This window comes from Electrona antarctica (assembly GCF_951216825.1).
Source record: "Electrona antarctica genome assembly, chromosome: 8".
NCBI lineage: Eukaryota > Metazoa > Chordata > Actinopteri > Myctophiformes > Myctophidae > Electrona > Electrona antarctica.
In genome coordinates, this window is record NC_136789.1 from 15,840,345 (window position 1) to 15,859,769 (window position 19,425).

Below are 19,425 nucleotides of genomic sequence, written 5' to 3' on the forward strand. Positions count from 1 at the left end.
ATTTCACTACACCGCTCTGTCTCTCTCCACGATGCGACACGCACGCCGCGCGCGCCTCCTTTTTTTTATTAACCGCGGATCTGGCCAGCCCCCTGTTGGTGCCCATCAATAATTACACCCTTCAAAGCACGTTGTCACAATGTTTCCCAGTGTTTAAACACTAAACACAGGGGGTTCTCTCTCTCTCTCTCTCTCTCTCGACCATGCTTTGTCTCTACTCAATTCTACTACTACTAGCTACTACGTCTGAAAATGTAGCCAAATTATGTCTTTTTCACCAAGGCATGTCAAGTGAAAACAAAGTAGCATGCATGCCCTGGCCTGAGCGAGATTTTTATTAATCACACATGGGCAACTTTTACTTTTGAGTAGCTATACGTACACGTAGGCTAATAAAGTAACTACATTTTATTTAATATAACGCGCCTTTGATTCTCGTAAACCGAAGTCAACGTAACCAGGTGTAAAGATAGTAGATACAGTTTCAGAATTCCCACGCAACGCTGCCAGTAGCCTGCCTGCGCATCTAGTGGTCAGTCAACCCGGGACCCCGTCCCTCAAGACGCAGACGCGCTCCTCGCTCAAAGCGACACACTGGACAACATTTCCCAGCATTCTTTTCGCTGTTCAGTAAGAAGCCCCCTGAGTGGCTGATTTCAACCCTTCTGCAACTCGCATCCAGTGAAATTGAAGTTCATTGTTGCTAAGACAAAGCGTGCAGAGCTTGTGTTGTTGCTAGGAAGTTGAGCGGTGCAATGGAAAGCATACTTTTGATACTCCGAAACGTTGCTAATGTAAACGTATTTCCTGATCAACTCAGTTTTACGTTAAGGGGAGTACGCTTTTAATTTAAAAAATACATTATTACGGGAGAGTTTTGCCGTCGAACGCTTTTCATCTCAAACACTTGTCAGCACACGATAAGCCTGCATGCTAACACTGAGTTGGTAGTATTAAATAGTATTAATAACCCGTTTTTAAGAATGGCTACCACTGTTTTGGGCGTTGGTTTGGGAGTGTTCATCATTATCCTCGTCTGGATTCTGACTCTAGTGTTTGCGATCATCCTTTTGAGGGGATCTGGGTCGACAAAGTAAGCAGGAGAAACACAAAAACATCCCATTATGGATCTCCAGTTACACACACACACACACACACACACACACACACACTAACAATGTATTTGTCCACATAAACGAGAAACATACAGGGATACAAATATTATAGGTGCAGTAAGGTTATACTTTCACAAAACACACACACAAGTTATGCTTTGAATATGCCTAAATAATTTAGATTCAAATCATTCTGATTTTAGCAGCTAATGCAGTAATTACTGTATTGCTCTGGGATAAATAGTCCATACTGCCCTACAATATGTTACATTCTTGTCCTGACTACCCTAACCATAAGAGAGAATCCAGTGACACAAGCATGTGCTCATGAATATTTGCCAATTTGAGAGATTCATAATTATTCTGTTATTAATCTGTTGAAAGAAACACGTGGCGATGCGACACTATTAAAAAAAACATTAAGGTTTTAAATGTGATTAAATGCATGTCATGGCCAATACGATCATCATCATCGCTAGTCGTTTCTTTGTATACTTGGCTCATCTGCCATGAGCTTGTAGATTGACCAGCACAGGCAGTGGTATGTACTTCAATATGATATATAGTGTTATATAGATATATAGTGTTTAACTCAATACAGTTATAACTACATCTCAACTCATAAGACATATAAAGTGGCACTTGTGTCAGTACAGTTTGTACAATCTAATCTGTCATAGCTGCCATCTAGTGGATGAATAGTTGATTGCACATTATAGACCGACGAAAGCCTACAATAGCGACGTAACTCGCGCAGGGACTCTGTAAGGACTAAATAACCTTGCGTGTTTTGTGTGCGTTTTCTCTCACCCATCCGCAAGGCAAAACGGACTCTGTCGAGGCCTTTTACAGGTTTCTTTACAAAGTCTATAAAAGGCCAACAGAAATGTCATTGCTGTTTGTTATATGTTTCTATGTTCGAAGAAGCGGCAATTGATCGTCAACTAATATTCCATGATGTTGACAGCCCTACTCACGATTTGACATGAGGATGAATGGTGTGTGTTGTCTTTCACCAGGCTATTGGTGATCCCGCTCCTCCTCATGGCTCTCTTCATCACTGTAGCCCTGGTGTTTTTCCCTCGCAGGTCGGAGACCACCTCTCCTGTCAGAGAGAAGGAGGTGAGCATCATATACCCTGCCTTTTGAAACATCATGGACACTTATACACACCACCTCAAGACACGCACGCGCACACGCACACACACACACACACACACACACACACACACACACACACACACACACACACACACACACACACACACACACACCCTTGTGTCAAGTGGTACACCATGTCAAGACAAATTGTTTACCTAAGTCCCTACCAAGAACATCACTGGTAAAATTACGATGTCACGTTTAGCTACACAAAAGAAACAGCCAAATGGTGCCATTCTTATATTTGCAGCTTCTAACAAAGTCAAAATATAAATTGACAAAACTAAGTTTTACATAACATGAATAATCATCAAGTACCTTGATGAATACAGCACTTAACTAAACTGGACTTTTAATTGAGGATATAAGCAATTCTAGAATGTTAATAGTATTTGATGGACATTCTTGGACACAAAGAGCACTGAAGATGTTAAATCCATGACTAAATTACAAAGTTTAAGGTTAATCATGCTTAAAAGTTAGCACTTCCCTAATGGCTAGCATACTTTATGGCCAAAGAAAAACAGCATGAATGATCAGAATCATCTTTGTCACATCACAGTTGGTGGGTGAAATTAGTTTTTGTGCATAGTTCCCATCGTGTTATCCAAGAAAAACAAAGAAAGGGAAGAAGAGACGGGGGGATTAGGAGATCAAGGCAAGAAAGAAAACAAAAATAGGAAAGGGCTACTTTATTCACTTTGTATTCACACATCACTTTTATCATTCACAAACACACAATGTATGTATTCTCAATAAGGCATTCACACCACAAATCTGTGCAGCTGAAAAATATTGATTTGGACATTTACATTTTTAGTAATTATACTTTGTGGTATTGCTACTTTTACTTACATCCAATGACAATGTGATGCTGTGATCCTCTGTTTCTACTAGTTGATCTGTTTCATCACCCGCTAGTGGACACAGTTGCAGACATAGTGCACAAAGACAAGCAGCCTCAATATAATAGTTAATATGCATCAGTTTTTGGCTCAACCAATAGAGTGTCGCAGTCCCGCCCCCCTACCAGGGCCCAGGAAATGATTCCCCGTTCATTTTCCTCATAGACATTTCAAAATGTATTTATTTAAAGACCTTTTAAGCCTCGTACAAAGCCTCGAGTTGTGAGAAATCATGACAACAAACATTATTTGTTTGGTCCAAAATATTGTGTTTATTGTCATGATTTGAGTTGAGTTGATTTGAGTTGGCTTTGTACGACGCTTAAAAGGTCTTTAAATAAATACTTTTTGAAATGTCTATGGGAAAAATGCATTGGGAATTATTTCCTGGGCCTGGCGTCGTCATGAAAGGGGGCGGGACTGCGACGCTCTATTACAGACATATCAAAGCAACAAACATAAGCCTCTATAGTCTTAGTGAAACGGACCAGAGTTGCAACTGGTTCATTTTTCCACCTACGCTTGTTGATCTGTTATTTTCTGCAAAGGCTTATCCCTACAGTACAGATGCTGGGGCTTAAGTGGTTAATTACCTCTAATAGTGTAATAGACCGTATGAATTCCAATGAAGTCGCCCTTTTACCAACTCGCGCCAGGCGTACAGCCGGCGGAACTGCTCAGCCTGCCATTCCTAAAGTAACCCAAGTAAATGATGCTTAAACGGTTCAACTTAAACCTAACCTTATTCCTACCCTTAACCTCAGTAAAACAGTGCCCAAACCTAACCCTGTTCCTAAACTTAACCCCAGTAAAACTATGCCTAACCCTGAACGTTTTTTTTTTTTTTTGGCTTTCGCCTTTATTTTATATATTTTATGGAGGGACAGACAGTAGGCTGACAGGAAATGGGGAGAGAGATGGGGGGGAAGACATGCAGTAAAGGCCGTCGGGATCGGGAGTCGAACCCGCGGCACACTGCCAGACTGGATTACCAGCCAAGGTGCCTGGACCACTCTCAGTAAAATAAAATAAAGAATACAAGAACCGCCGCACCGAGCGTTCAGCGTGAGGTCGGCGGAAATAAACGAGGGCGAGATGGATTATGGGCGACGGTACCTGTTACTGACAGTACATGTTATCCCCATGCTGTCCACAATTATGTAAAAGGAGCCAGGACATTAAAAAAAAAAAATTGAGTGCATGTTTGCAGCTATAGGAGAGGTACTATATGACAACTCGACAAGTAACTCTGATTGGAATTTAAAGTAGTAAGTAAAGTAATAATTAATTTAAAAAGAAAAGAAAAAAAGGACTCGGAGATGTGTGGGTGTGTCATGGAAATATTATGCATCAATTAGCATTTTGCATGGAAAACACATTTGTTTTCAGTGAGTTCTTTCACATGACACAATGTAAGGCCTATTTTCATGATGCCAGTTGTACCATTGTGGACCTTGTGTGTGTGTGTGTGTGTGTGTGTGTGTGTGTGTGTGTGTGTGTGTGTGTGTGTGTGTGTGTGTGTGTGTGTGTGTGTGTGTGTGTGTGTGTGTGTGTGTGTGTGTGTGTGTGTGTGTGTGAACAGCAGAGAGGTTTTTCTATTGGCTGTGCTTTTGATTCAAGTTTAGAAGAAGCTTTCCTTACTAAACAAGTAAAATATCAAGCATTAGTACAAGCCATTATACAACTAGGCTATACGTGTCAGCTCATGTTTTTATATTTGGCAGCTTGGACCATGTCCACTAGTGGTCAGAGGCTTGAGGATTATGGGGTTGTCCAAGTGTAAAGCAAAGCAGCGTGCAACATACTGTTCAATCTCCTCCATTATAGGCAGTCGGTCTATTTGGAGGAGAAGGTGCTTTTTGTACCCATGATTTTTTCTTCTCCCAGGTGTTGCTAATATGACAAACTGAAGTGACCAATGTTGGCTGTGAATAAGTTCATGTGCATGTGTTGCCTAAATACGTGTGCCCTTGATAATGTATTTTATAAATGTGGACTCAAATAAAGAAATTGAAGTGTATGTGTGTGTGTGTGTATATATGTGTATGGGTGTGTGTGTGTGTGTGTGTGTGTGTGTGTGTGTGTGTGTGTGTGTGTGTGTGTGTGTGTGTGTGTGTGTGTGTGTGTGTATATATAAGTGTATGTGTGTGTGTGTGTGTGTGTGTGTGTGTGTGTGTGTGTGTGTGTGTGTGTCATGTGTGTGTGTGTGTGTGTGTGTGTGTGTGTTCTGTGTGTGCATGCGTGCATGCGTGCATGCGTGCGTACGTGCGTGCGTGTGCGAGAGAGAATGAGAGAGAGAATGTGTATGCGCTTGTCATAAAGACCTGTTCTGCTTTATCTTATTCCAACAGCAACACAGAACAAATACACCCCCATGTTGCCTGCTGCTGGCCAGTAAGCCAGCCAGATCTGCCAAGCAAGCTGCCACCCCACAGAAATAGCAAAGCAAAGCAAAGCGCTGTCCTGGCCACTTTACATTTTATAGCCTTTGTGTAAGAAAAACCAGAGACACTGGGAGGAAGGAACATGTCACTTCCTAGGTTTCTGTGCAGTAAAATCAGCGAATGTTGTCTACCTCAGCGAATGAGGCCCGTAGTTAGTGTAGCCATGATTAGAATCAGGAATGATAATGAGGTATGCTAATGGTGTTAAAAACGTGACTGCCACCATTACAACATTTGGTCTAATTTGTATTCCTGTGAAAATCCCTTTCAGGTTACTGTTAAATATATGCATCAAAAGTAATGTGGGAGTCTATTTAAAGCATGCTCAAAGGGCTGTAGAAAGTATTGCATTGCAAGGTTACCATAATGATTCAACATTTATTAGTATTCAGCAGATTCTTTTACCAGAAAACACTATCTTAGAGTCTTATTTGAAGTTTTTCCCCACCATTTAAAAACACACACGTGCGCACGACCCGTCGTTGCAAGACATCCTGTGCCTTGCAACATGCTGCTATAAGTAGTGCTAACGTTGAGCTATACTCTGGGGCTGCGTGATAGGGCAGTGAATGATGTCCGTCGTTGTGGTGTAGTTAGGACGTGAAGGTAGCATGACAAGTGTAATCAGTGTTCTCCTGAAGCTGGGTTTGGAGTGTCAAGTGTAGTCTTTCTGTGGCCAGTGAACTGACACATGCGCAGTACGGCAGCTGCATCTCTGCGTGTTACAGCTGGAAGTCAACAAAATCTGATAGGAAACTAATAATGGTGTAACGCAACCATGCATGCAGTAACGGCAAAAACTCTGTTCAGAGTTAAACAGAGTTTCCAAAAAACGCTAATAATTAAACAGTGTTACATTGAAAAAATAGCCTCATTAAAACCTCCATAATGTAATGGTCAATGCCTGTATGCAAATTCAGAGCCATTGGTGCAGCCACTGAGGAGCGGTGACATTGGCTCATACAGACATACTGTACATACAGACAGACTAAAATTATTGCTAGATAATCGAGAAGCACATCTTTTTGGGATACGTAATTCATTTTATTCTCATGAACAAATCGACTAAATCGCTTTGTCTGATTAACCACTTAAGCCCTATTTTATAGCTGTACAACAACAATAGTTATATTAAACGGTAGTTATAATAGCACCCTTAATCAGAAACATAAGGCAAACTTACACACATGGCAGCCAGTTTAATTTAGTTTTGTTCTCTGATCAGATGTATTCTTCAGTGAACCTGCACAGATGGCATGCTAAGCTGACATGGTATCCTGATTGATAACTACCTTGAATTTTGTCAGCATGTGTGTGGACGCACCAGCGCATGCGTGCACGGTGCACTTGTGTGCAAGTAACTTGCTGTAAGGAATGTGTAACCTCACTGCTAACTGAAGTAAAATATCATAGTGCCAATTAGGCTAGTCCCAGACCAAGGGTGGGATGTGGGGGTGTTTTGCAAAAGAGCCCCCTGCCTTTCTGGCTTGCTCCCTCTATTGTGCTCAGTGCTGCATTAATAAAACATGGACCTTGCTCTGGGTTGCTGCTTGCTGCCTAATTGGCAAATTAAAAGTGAGATGCATTAAATTATTTCATAAGAGACAATATGCCCCACTCTGTTTCTCCTGGACTCTAGCACAGAGCTGTCAAACTAATGGTGAAGGAGTCCCACGGGATCATTTGGGGAAAAAAGTAAAAAGACAAGATAGAATAATTTCAATCATTCATTGTCCTCTCTATAAACAACTGGGTATTTGTTTTATTTATTATGTTGATGCATCTTTGACTTTGGAGAATTTGGAGATGGTGCCAAGGCATTGCGTAGCAGAAGCCTGAGATTGGACGGGTGGTCCGACGTACTAATAGTCCTACAGTTATGAGTCCGACAGCCTACCCAAAACCCAATGTCACAGGAAGCCACGGGTTAGTTTTAACCCGCAGCACGGGCTAGTTGTAACCGGCAGCGCATGTCGGTGCAATGGTGTTGTCGAACTAATGCCTGTTGGACTGTTAGTATGTCTAACCAATGTATGCACCCCAGTGGTAATCAAAAACCTAAATTTGGTCAATTTCATGCACTTTTGTCCCAATAGAATATTGACCATGGCCTACCCTGCCACACTGAATCTGCTTGAAAAAGTTGTTACAGTGCTTGAATTGGTTTGGAACTCACTACTCTACCATTGCCTTGGGGAAGCCCTGTAGTGGAGGAGAGAGTATCCCAATTTAAAATGTGTCTAGTTCACAGGATTAGAAATAATGTAGCACTCAAATATTTCTGTGACTATTTTTCAAAGGTTGATACTCACAGGCACTACACCAGAGGGAGCCCTACTGATTTTAAACCCTGCCATTTTCACAGTAATATGGGGAAAACATCATTCATTTTCAATAAAGTAATCAATCAATTTCAAGCTCGAGCAACAATTCCATAAAGAACTGCAGGATAATGCACACTTTAAATGTACCTCAAGTCTCTGTACGTCTGTGTGTATGTCTGTAATGCACGTAACTCGAGAACAGTTCGCCCTGACGACTTCAAATTCGACACAGGCGTTCCACACCCCCACAGGGAGTGCAGTGCCTGTTCTGACATCACAACACTCCATATTTGGGCATGCCTGACACAGAACTCCATATATAGGAAGAAAGGGACACAGAGAGACAGATACAGAAATCTCCATATATGGGCATAAGAGGGACACAGACAGACGTGTCAGACATACTCTGACACGGGTGCAACGGGTATTGCATAGCCGGGTGGGGCATGGAATGGATCTCCAACTTCCATCGTTACCGACTCGGTGCTCTACAGCCGGGCACTGGTCTAGTGTACCACAATAATATTGACAATGCAGGTGGTTAAAATGATGAGTAATTTAATTGTATTACTTGTCCACTGAAGGCATAGTTTTACATGCATGGATTGCGTTTAGGCCCTGTCTTGCCCTGTCACATCAGTTAACCCATCACAGATGTAGGTCAAATTAACATTACACTGTTCCATTAACTTATGTTCATTACAATCACTAGACACATTTTCCAAACCAACATGTGACTGTGGGAAATGATGGTAGAATACTGTACTGGCCCATGGCATTAACCACCTCGGCTCACACAGCCCTCTCATGACATCTAGTGGCTAAGAGAAGAAACAATCAATTGTCAACTTGGGGATGGGATAAAATAAAAATAGCTCAGAGTGAATGGCTAACCCTCTTCTATTCTTCTTTTACAGATAGTGGACTCGTTCTTCATTGGCCGCTACGTGCTGCTGTCAGTTGTCAGTGCAGTGTTCCTGGTGGCACTCTTCATGATGCTACCCCTTCATTTCCTGGATCCGGTATATGCCAAGCCCTTAAGAACACACTAGAGCTGCCAGGGTCAAGTTGGCAGCAGGACTGTATTGTCAGTGTACACAGCTCGAGATGAGCGGGGCCAACAAGAGGCCCCCCTTCGTTTGGTAGTGGACTGCAGAATGAATCCCAAACAAAAACAGTGGGAGAGCCAGTGTTTCCTTTGCAGTTGTAGTATTTGCCATTTTCTGTAGGTTAAGGGCCAACTTATATACTTCAAATATAAATTATAAGTTGGTCCGATTGCACACTAGTTTTAGTTCAGTTAAATTGAGTAATAGTTAAATTGTTACTGATTTAGATAATTTCTTAAGGTTCCAAGAACTCTTGAATACTACTACAACCATCTTTTTTTTCTCTTTCTTTTTTTTTTTGTGGCTTTCGTCTTTCTTTTCTTTTTTTATGGAGGGACAGACAGTAGGCTGACAGGAAATGGGGAGAGAGATGGGGGGAAGACATGCAGTAAAGGCCGTCGGGATCGGGAGTCGAACCCGCGGCACACTGCCAGACTGGATTACCAGCCAAGGTGCCTGGACCACTGAGCCATGGCCCAGGCCCTACTACAACCATCTTAACCAGCAGCTCTATTTTTCGATGAGACATGAGCCTCCAGCTTTCACCTCAGGTCAGGTGAAACCGTGAAAACAATTGCTAATGCTATTGCTAATTATAAAAAGATTGTACTGTAAGTAAGTATGTAACTCCCATTTATTTATTGGGTCTATCTAGCATCACTCTGACTACAGACATTGTCAGGTCAACAAATCCATCTATGTAGTTTGAATGTAAAAGTTTATTTTTGTTGGTAAATCACAAAAAAAGATGAAATTGCCTACATGGGTTGCATTATATAGGCTTAATCCTTCCAGTGAAAACATGGCAACTAAAGTAATCAAAACATTCAACCAAAGAACATTTTTGTACAGGATCTCCTCACTGGTCAGTGAGAATACATTGAGGACTCATCCAATGTCACTTTGACTACGCATGCACCTCATGGTACCATGGCACCACAAAGGCCTTAAAAACAAGGCTTAGACATCCCTAAACAAACTGGTCAGACTACTGCTTGGCCTCAAACCTACATCTAATTTAACCCCTGCTCATTATGATAGGGTGGGATGTCTCAGGGTAGAGGACAGAGAGCAACTTGCAATGGGCCTGGTCTACAAGATACTGTACACGTCCTTGACATCCATGTACCTGTCCAACTACTTCAAAAACATCAATGAAGTCCACAATCACCAGACGGAGCTCCACAAATCACGTACAACCCAGATTTGGCTCAAAGAAGGAGTTAAATTTGTTCTCCTGCTTTGCCACACAAATGTAGAATGCCCTACCAACAATCATAAAGACAATAACAATAAAAAATCCCTACTCTTTTTCAAAACCGCTCTATAAGAGCACTTAAAGGTGGCTTTTGTAATTTTTGTAACATTTTCCTTTTTCCCGTTTTCTATGTGTTTATGTTTTAGCATAGTATTGTATATTTGCCTATCATTAAATGTTTAGATGAATTGAGTACAAAACCCCAATGGAAACAAGTCATAGGCTTTCTGGGATAAATCCTTTTAGCAGACCTTGTACTGAACTTTACTTCCCTGTGCTTTCCATGCAAACTGTTAATGAAGTATTCAATCAAAGCAATTTGACAAAACCTGACTCTAAGGTCTATTCAATCCAAGACTATCAGGACTGAGCAAGTTTGTGGGTCCACTGCTTTATAAACAATTGCCTAGATCTAATTCAATTACTCATTAAATGGCTTCCCTCACTTTTCCTATCAGGTTTCACAGCAGCTTTTTGGGGGGGGTTTTTTCCTTCTTTTTTCAGACCATTCCACTGAAATTCATGGATCAACTGCATCTTAGCCTCTGTCATTATTTTGTCTAAGAACATTTGTGCAGCTGGTCGCTGTGCTTCTCCAAACTCTTTTGTGAGGTTTGATGGTTCAACCAACCCACTGAGTGAGTTGAACCATATGGACACTGCTGCAGAAGATGCTTGCATGCAGCATTTTATAACCATCTCATATGACTTGACAGCAGTTGACGGAGGTACACATGTAACCTCTGTATTCATTCCCCTTGCACAGTTTATGCTGGGGACATTTTTGTGTGAAATGTATTATTTGGGTCTTTACAGGTGTTTAGAAAGTGGTGGTGCCAGCCATGCACTAAGCTCTAATGGGCCAAGTCAAGTAACTGCTTTGAGCATTGCTTTAATGATTGACCTGTCCCATGTGAGATGTCTACATAAAGCTGATGTACAAATGGGTGTGTCATTGCATGTTTTGTAATAACATTTAATTGCTGAATAATTACTTGCAAAAGGAAGTCAATGACTGCAATCAAAGATTCCATTGAATGTAATAGAATAAATAGATGATTCCATTGTGTACGAGGGACCTTTGCAGTAAAACCCTATACTTGTGTGACACATTGTAACACATGAGCTTTAAATCTGCTATTTTCACAGAATGTTCGTTCGCCAGAATAGGGACGCTAGTGTTCAAGTGGTTAGAGACTCGATTATAAATAGTTGCCCCTTCCACCTCAGTTTTGAAAGTGTGAAGCCCAAGGAGACGTGGAGTGGAATTCCAACCAGGATGATGAAAGCGAATCTAATGAATCAAAACCAATCCTATTAGTTCCAGCCCACATCTCCATACAGCAGCCCTTGTTGTGCACAACAATCCACCACAGGATTTCACACAAGCTGGGGAACCAGGGGGCTTCAGCAGGATGAGATAGAGGATATGAAACCTTTCAACCTGGAGGGCCGTGTTGTCTGTAATTGACCACATGATTACCACAATGTGATGTTACCTCTGCAGAAAGTGTCTCTAAGAAACAATTGTCTTCATACATTTTTATCCCCAAGGCTACATTCTTTGAATAAATATGAAAAAGATTGACAAAAAAAATCTCAAATGTCCCAAACTTTTAAAACATAAAAAAGCTCACAATGCTCAATGCTTCGGGTTGTGAATGCGTTAATTGCAAAATTACATGCATGGCCATGCATGCAATTTAAGTGAGTTTTGTGGTTGTGCACCTTGACTTGAAGTTGTTCCTATAGTTTAACATTTTACTGTATATAATACTTTGCTGTCAATGATATTATGCTTGAACTATGACATCTGTAAGAACTGATACAAGCCCAGAGGTTGAGTTCTAGAACAATCTGGTTATATTCTCCAGTCTGTGTCTTCTCCTCACTTTCTTACTAGTTTATTCCTCCCTCATTTTAATTTTTGCCGGTAAACTCCTTCTCTTGGTAGTGGGAAAATGGGCAGAACAAAGCATGTGGGGGTTTGAGGATCATTTAGAACTCGGAGCCTAAGTCTTTGTGGAGCAGCCAGCTGGACATATAAAGAGATGGGGGCGGGTGATACGGAGAAAGAGAGAAAGATGCGAGGGCAGAAAGCTCAGGGTGCTTGGTTTGGAAGCAGCAAAGAAGGGGATGGGGTGTGCTCGTCTAGTAGATCCCGTATTGAGATCAACTCAAGCAGAACGCTTGCCTTGCCTTTCACACCCTCATCCGTCTCTCCCCGTTTGCGATATGAGCCACCCCCCACCCAGCTTTTGCCTCAAGACCCCCCTGCCCCCCCTCCCCAAAAATGTGCTGCTTGAAAATAGCTGGTTATTCGTTTGCTGTCAGGGAATGTGACAAATGTACAAGAACACTGATATTGCTTGATCCTTTATCCATCCCCGCTAATTTGGGGGTAAAGACTTAATTAATTCTGAAACCTACTCAGTGTGAATTTGACATGGTCTTATGAGCCAACAAAGTGGAAGTCTAGCAAACATGGAGATGCCATCATCCTGGGTTTCTTGGCTGGGTGTCTGACTAGGGCTTGAAAAATCGTATATGGTTGAAGGAGGAGAAAACTAGCTGGGAACTAGTTGCCTCAGTGACAAATTATGTATTTTTAGAGCCAACTGGGGTGGATTTTCTCAGTGGGTGGATGGCTCTAGTCCATCACTCCCCGTTGTGAGAAGCCAGAGGGTGCCGTCACTGAACCACACACTAGGAGGACAATATCGCAGTCCCTATGCCCTGGTGTTGTCTCTCGTTTTTACCTTTCTCTTAGGAGGGAATTACCCTAAAGCTGCTTTCCTTTGGGGGAAGCTGAAGGCCCAGTTTAGAGGTCAGAATGCTTCCCAGTGGCTCTTTTTGCTGCTTGGACATGACGCCCTGTTGTGTGCCAAAGCATGGCCCTATGGGGGTCCCATTTCTACAGTGTTGAAAAAGTGATTGGACATTTGTAAGATCTTGAAAGGCAATGGCTACACTGCTCAAAAGGGAGGCTCACAATGGTAGAACAGGGGTGGTCATTGCGGTCCACAGAGCATGTTCAGTAGTGTATGCAGTTAGGTTGCTGTGTCTAAGGTGAAGTACAGGTACACATTTTTTATAACAGAGGGGAAGAAGAAGAATGTAAGATGATGACGTGTATCAGGCAATAAATTACTCATTGTTTAGGTTTTACTTTTTTCCTTCTTCCTTTTTGAGGGGTTGAAATGAAAACTGGCCAAGGCAAGACTCCAATTACCTCATGTTATGTATTTTTGAGGGGCGCTAGCCCCTCCTATATACAGGTTTAATGTTTGTCTTTAGTAAACGCCATGACGGGAAAATGTACGGCATAATGTGCCTCATTACGTCATATTGTCTCTTTATTGTTAATGGCGTTTAATGTTTGTGTTGGCACCATGAGTTAGACTTTAATATATTAGCGCCCCTCACTTCACACGGGTGTGATTTTTATTGTTTAAATAAGTAGAGGATAGGAGATAACAATAATGCTGATGTAATGCAATAATAATAAATATAGCTGCTAGCAGCGATAAGAGGGCCAAGCAATAAGAAAAATCACACCTGTGTGAACTGAGTGGTGCAGGCTGCTCAACAACACCACTGGCTGGCTGCAGTTAGTGCTCAGTGTGAATGGCCCTTTTAGGCTGCTCAACAGTGCCACTTTAGGTCAACCAGCGGTATTGCAGCTGTTCGTACCCCAAACATACATACAGACTGACAGACCGACAGACTGTTATGCTTGTTCAATGTGCCTGTTATCGCTGCTTGCAGCTATACACCGATATATATATATATATTTTCACGTACAAACTTTTCAACTGGGATTTCAGATAATGTTCCATAGATTGTGTGTAGAACGTTTCACACAAATTGCTCAAAAATCCTGGCAGAAAAATCAGGTTTAAGCGTTTTCCAAACTGCTCAAAATGGCTTCCAAACTATGAGGGCGGAGCTTACTGGTCAAAGTGACAGATGTGTTCCGCATGAGTCAAGGCACATGTGTAAACAAGGTCCATGGCTTTTGGCCAAACGAGGCATGAGTTTGCCTGTTCAAAGTTTTCATTTTCAAACGATTGCTAATGGCCTCTTTGGCCAATCGGAGTAAGACAGGTTGTGGAATGGTTGTGGGCTTCGCATCCTCACAGTTTGGCATAGCCCTCTACCATATTGCCAAGTTTCGTGAAAACCTACTGCACGGTTAAGCAAGAACTGCAATTTTTGGCCCCAGACTAATACAATAAGGGAACATTGGTCCCTTAATAAACATTGTGCATAAGATGGTAAAGAACCTTTAACAAGGTTTCTTCAAACTGTGAGTGGCAAGTGAAAATTATGTATGAGCTCCATACTGTGCAGAAAAGCAGCTACAAATTTCTTGCACTATTGACTGGTGGGGGGCTTAGGGGGGCTTGAGATGTCTCACTAAGGAAAACGGTGAATGAGGGAAAAGAAGCCTTTGTACTCGTTTCCCTTTTAGCTCTTCAGAAGAAATGACATTACTGTGGCCAGATAATTTGCACATGATGAGCCCTGACAATTGAAAATTGTCACCATGCAGCACAAGTGAGCAATCTCCTCTTTTGGCAACGTTTCTTTCATTTAGATTTAATTTGGCACCTATACTTCCTGCCAACCAAGCAGGAATGTTTCTTAACAAAACCTTTGCCACTCTAAGAAGTTATGATAAGGGGGTCAAAATAGTTTGAACACACTCCCTCGTAAATGTAATTTTACTGCCCATTTTATAACCTCAATTAACTGCTGTGTGCACCCCTAAAGTCCAAGAGCATGTCACACAGTTTATACTTTACAGAGTTGCCCTCAAATAATAATAATCACTGTGTGAGGTTTGGTGATTTTGTACTGAGCAGAAACTGCTGTTGTGCTGTATTAGACCAGTCGAACGGCAGACATTTGATTGATGAAGCTGATCCAGTTTGAGTAAAACAGGCTTTTTGTGTCACCTCCCCTCGTTCCAACCTCCTCTTCCTCCTCCCCCAGGCTAGGCCTTGTATTCTGCCCCCACACCCCCTGCTCTATGCAGAACGAATGCCACAGATGTTGTTGGACAAGACAGTACCCCTTGGACCCCTTCCCCACACTCCTTGCGCAGCATGGGGTCTGAAACTTGTTTTTTAATCATCCCCCCCCCCCCCCTTTCCCTCCTTAAGAAAAAAGAAATAGGCAGAGAGGAGGGTGGCACAGTGAGTGAAGCCAACTTAAAGAGGGAGGGAAGAGGCGCACAAAAGCATGTTTACGAAATACAAAGGCGGAAAAACAATCTCCGAGCATCAAATTGTGGGCCAGGGTCTTGTCTGGGAAATGAAGGTATCGTGGAGCTGCCCAATAGGAGGTCCCGAATCTCAAGAGGTTATGGATGGTGCACAAGCGCCTGGCATCCATGCATAGGCTTTATTTCTATCCAGGAAGTGCACATTGGACCTGTGAAGATGTGGGTTGGTGCATGGCTGTTCTGGGCATCCTGGTTCTACACCTGGGCAGCAGGATCACATCGTTGCCAGTGTGAATACATTTGTCCGTCAGAGTCAGGACTGGACCAGAGGTCAAAGACCCCGGTCAGGGAGCGTGTTCGTCATGGTTTGGAACACCAGCACACGCGTCATAAGAGCAGGCCACACCGAAGAAAAGGTAAACTCTGCCTTCATGAAACTTCACCTCACATTGCTCTGATTTGAAAAGACAAATGTTGCAGAAAAGAGTTCGGTAAATTAATGTCAATGTAGTTTGATGTTTTTGATAGATGTGATGTACTGCTATTGACTTCAGAAACACTGGACAGATCAGTTACTAACATGTTTATCACTTGACAAAGATTGAACATTGGACCGCAGAGAAAATCCTCACCACAAGAAATGCATTCATCAAACTTGTATAAATGGAAAATCACTTTTTCTTCCGGTCAAAAATGTCTTTTTAAAATCATGGACATACATGTTTTGTTTATACATTTAAAAAATATGATTTTAATAATAAGCCATTTCTTTTAAAAATAAATGTCTTAGTTATTTTGGTGACTCATCTGCATCCAAGTTCAAATATGCAAAGTGTTGGCCAAGATTATGGACTTCAACATACCGGTAATAATGGTGAAAAATAAAGTAAAGTAAATATTTCAATAAAGTATTTTTGCTTTTGAATCACAAAGTAAAAAAACTAAAATGCATTTTGATATTATAATAATTTAATTGTTTAATGTGGCAGACATTTCAAAATTCGTCAGAGACTTCAGACTTTAATATTTTTATCACAATCTTAATGGAATTACGGGCATGCTTTGGCTAAAAGTTTCCTTTTTTATAATTAGTTTATACCAAGTAGGCCTACCTAAAAGCAATAATTTGTGTTGGCAGTGATTGTTTATGTAGCACACACACACACACACACACACACACACACAAGTGCTTTTCAAGCAGTCAAGTAACACTAAAGAATTTACTCTTTAAGTCAGTATTTTACACATTCCTTACTACAGCTGACAGATTCATTATTTCTTTGCCCCCTTATTTCATGCCTCCCTCCTGCCCATTCCAATAGTACTTGTGACCTTTGACTATAGAGCATGAAAGAGGTTCATTCCCTGGGCACATCTCAGCCCACCATCATTCCCATGGGTTGTGTTGAGCAGACTCATCCCTCATACTCTTTAAAGCCTTTGTTGCTCACTGAAAGCTGGCCGATGCCGAGGCCATCTAGCCCAACTTGTTGGATCAATATAAGCATCCATCATTTGTCCCCGGCCCTTTCTGGGCCTCACAATGACCAGTTGACGGAACAATACTTTATTTATGTGTGCCTTTGCTACGAATGAACTAGTGGTAGTTCACTTTTCTCTGGCCTGCCCCTGCTTTGCTATGGCTCTTGGATGATTGGGTTAAGTTACTATTAGCTTCTCAAACCCATTGTTTTTTTTTTACTTCTTTACGATGCGAGTATACTCTAAACAAAGGCGACTGTAATGAATGGCAGCATATATTATTCATTCTGAAGAAGGCATGAATGCCAAAACATAATGAAGTCAATTACATTGGGAACTACTTTGCCATTTTCCTTGTAAAAAAAAAGAAAAAAAAATACCACAACCTACCCCAAATAATATGTGTAGTGAAGTAAGAAGAGTGTTTTTTAAATGTTTCTTTTATAATATACTATACGTGCATATATGTAATATAGACTTGCTATGGTGAGCAAAGTCCAGTCATAGATTGAACTACAGTACAGTATGACATGTAGCATCTGTGTAGACTCCTTAGATGTTGAGAAAGATGTAGCATTTCCTTCAATTGTTTTAAGGTTTGAGAGTCTGAATTTCCTGTCTCCTTGCAACTTGCAAGTGTCGACAGAACTGCAGCCACAAATTGACATTGGATTGTCAACACCTTGAAAAATGGAATGGGTACTTATGTTTACACAACCTAAACTGACAACTATTCAGAGCTTGTAGATCAGCTTTTTTTGTGTGTGCCATTTCTGACAATGTTTGCCTATATTAATGACATTAAGGTTTGATTGAAGTGGTTACGTAAAATTACCAGTACGGCAATTAAGAAATACTTGGACATCTGGGCACCTCGATGTAAAATTGGCTATTTTTTCCGAAATGTTAAAAAATAGAATATTTGAAAAATGGTCTCATGTAAAGTAAAGTATACATGATTAGAACATGCTTAAACATTTGACAATTTAGGTCTAATATTTCTACAATTGCTACAAATTGCCACAACATCTATATCCAGTCATTTTGGGGCATAAAAAAGAAGTTGAAGGATAATGAAGTTGAGTTGAAGTCTGATACTGTACCGTGCATGTTCACATCATGTATAGGCCTACTTTACATTCCTTAACCATTTTTTCAAATATTATTTTTTTTAGCATTTTCGAAAAAAGAGCCAATTTTACATCAAGGTCACCAGGTGTCCAAGCCAAGGTGCCCAGTTCTGCCCACATATCCTGTATCCGTTATAGCTTCAATAGCTATAGTTTAGTCCAGTGACTGCCAACTATAGGGGTCAGGTCCCTCCAAATAATCACCAGATACATCTGAAGGGTCGTGAGAAGATTAACAACACCCTAGTCTACTCAACCCGAGTTGCCACTGTCCCAGGACTGCTTTTTCCCCTACTACATCAAATCTCACCAACAGAAATCATATTATCAATTGTCAAATCTTCACCTGAAAAGCAACTATAGTAACTAAAGCTTTTATAGCAGAGAAGAAAGTATGCCATTGCCTACTGTATTTTCCTTTGAAGAGGAGAGGATGAAAAATCATAAAATGGAAATAGCCTACTCAAGTATAAAGCACAAAAGTATCTCAACAGTATTATACTATACTTTCCATCACTTAAAATAATAATAAATGTTTGAATATTTGGCTTTTTCATTTGCAGGCTACTTTTAAAGTAGGCTACACAGTGGGATAATTTAAAATAATTCAAAAGCATTGAGTTCTGAGATAAGGAAATATGTGGATTTAGTTAATAGCCTTGTTTTGAAGTCAGATTGTTGAAATGACACTTTTTGCAAGGGTGGCCTTGTCACTGGATAAAGACAGTTTCACAAAGGTCTTCAAAATTTGAGCTTTTCGGTGCAGTAATTTATGAATTAAAATAAGCCTTAACTATAGTGTATTCCTATAGTAAGCAAGTTATATGGAATGTTGTTCAGTACCTATGTCTGGTCTCTCCAGCTCTTCAATAAACAGAACATAATTTACAAGTTACATGTCTGTCGGGATACCACTTTCATCCAATCAGGAGAGAGAACACATAGGATAAATAAAAAGTGGAAGTGAGGAAACAAATACACCAAACAGCGAACACTATAGGGTGCGTTCGGAAATGCGCACCGGGAGCGCACTCACCTATTGTTCGATTGATTGATTGATTGATTGAATGATTGAAGTATTTAATAACAGATTGTAGAATTACACTACATTTCAAGCACAACTCAATACAAAACTGTTAACTGTGGACGACACCATAAAGCATTACACTTGTTTACAATAGCTAGGGTCCACCATGTTCAATTCATCATAACATTTAGAGGCGTAGCCTACACTTCTACAGTAATTGCACACTTCTATAAACTTCTA

General features: G+C 41.0%; 2 protein-coding genes across 2 annotated transcripts in view; one reads left to right on the forward strand and one right to left on the reverse strand.

Annotated features, from left to right (window-relative positions):
• The window catches only part of LOC306928470 (homeobox protein PKNOX2-like), a 126,525-nt gene that overhangs the window by 94,545 nt on the left and 12,555 nt on the right, over nucleotides 1-19,425 (reverse strand). The window contains exon 3 of the mRNA XM_079508608.1: nucleotides 2,093-2,220. The gene's annotated coding sequence lies outside the window, so the exon portion shown is untranslated. The remainder of the gene's footprint in view (nucleotides 1-2,092; nucleotides 2,221-19,425) is intronic.
• On the forward strand, nucleotides 728-9,287 carry tmem218 (transmembrane protein 218). The gene is made up of 3 exons (XM_079508611.1): nucleotides 728-1,093; nucleotides 2,135-2,237; nucleotides 8,867-9,287. The coding sequence occupies exons 1-3, from the start codon at nucleotides 984-986 to the stop codon at nucleotides 8,999-9,001; spliced, it is 348 nt and encodes a 115-aa protein (XP_079364737.1). The 5' UTR covers nucleotides 728-983; the 3' UTR covers nucleotides 9,002-9,287.

Excerpts from the sequence above, each read along its gene's own strand:
- tmem218 (XM_079508611.1), top strand. The coding sequence starts at position 984 with ATGGCTACCACTGTTTTGGGCGTTGGTTTGGGAGTGTTCATCATTATC. Across the intron at positions 1,094-2,134 it reads AGGGGATCTGGGTCGACAAA|GCTATTGGTGATCCCGCTCC; the intron begins GTAAGCAGGAGA and ends GTCTTTCACCAG. Across the intron at positions 2,238-8,866 it reads CTCCTGTCAGAGAGAAGGAG|ATAGTGGACTCGTTCTTCAT; the intron begins GTGAGCATCATA and ends CTTCTTTTACAG.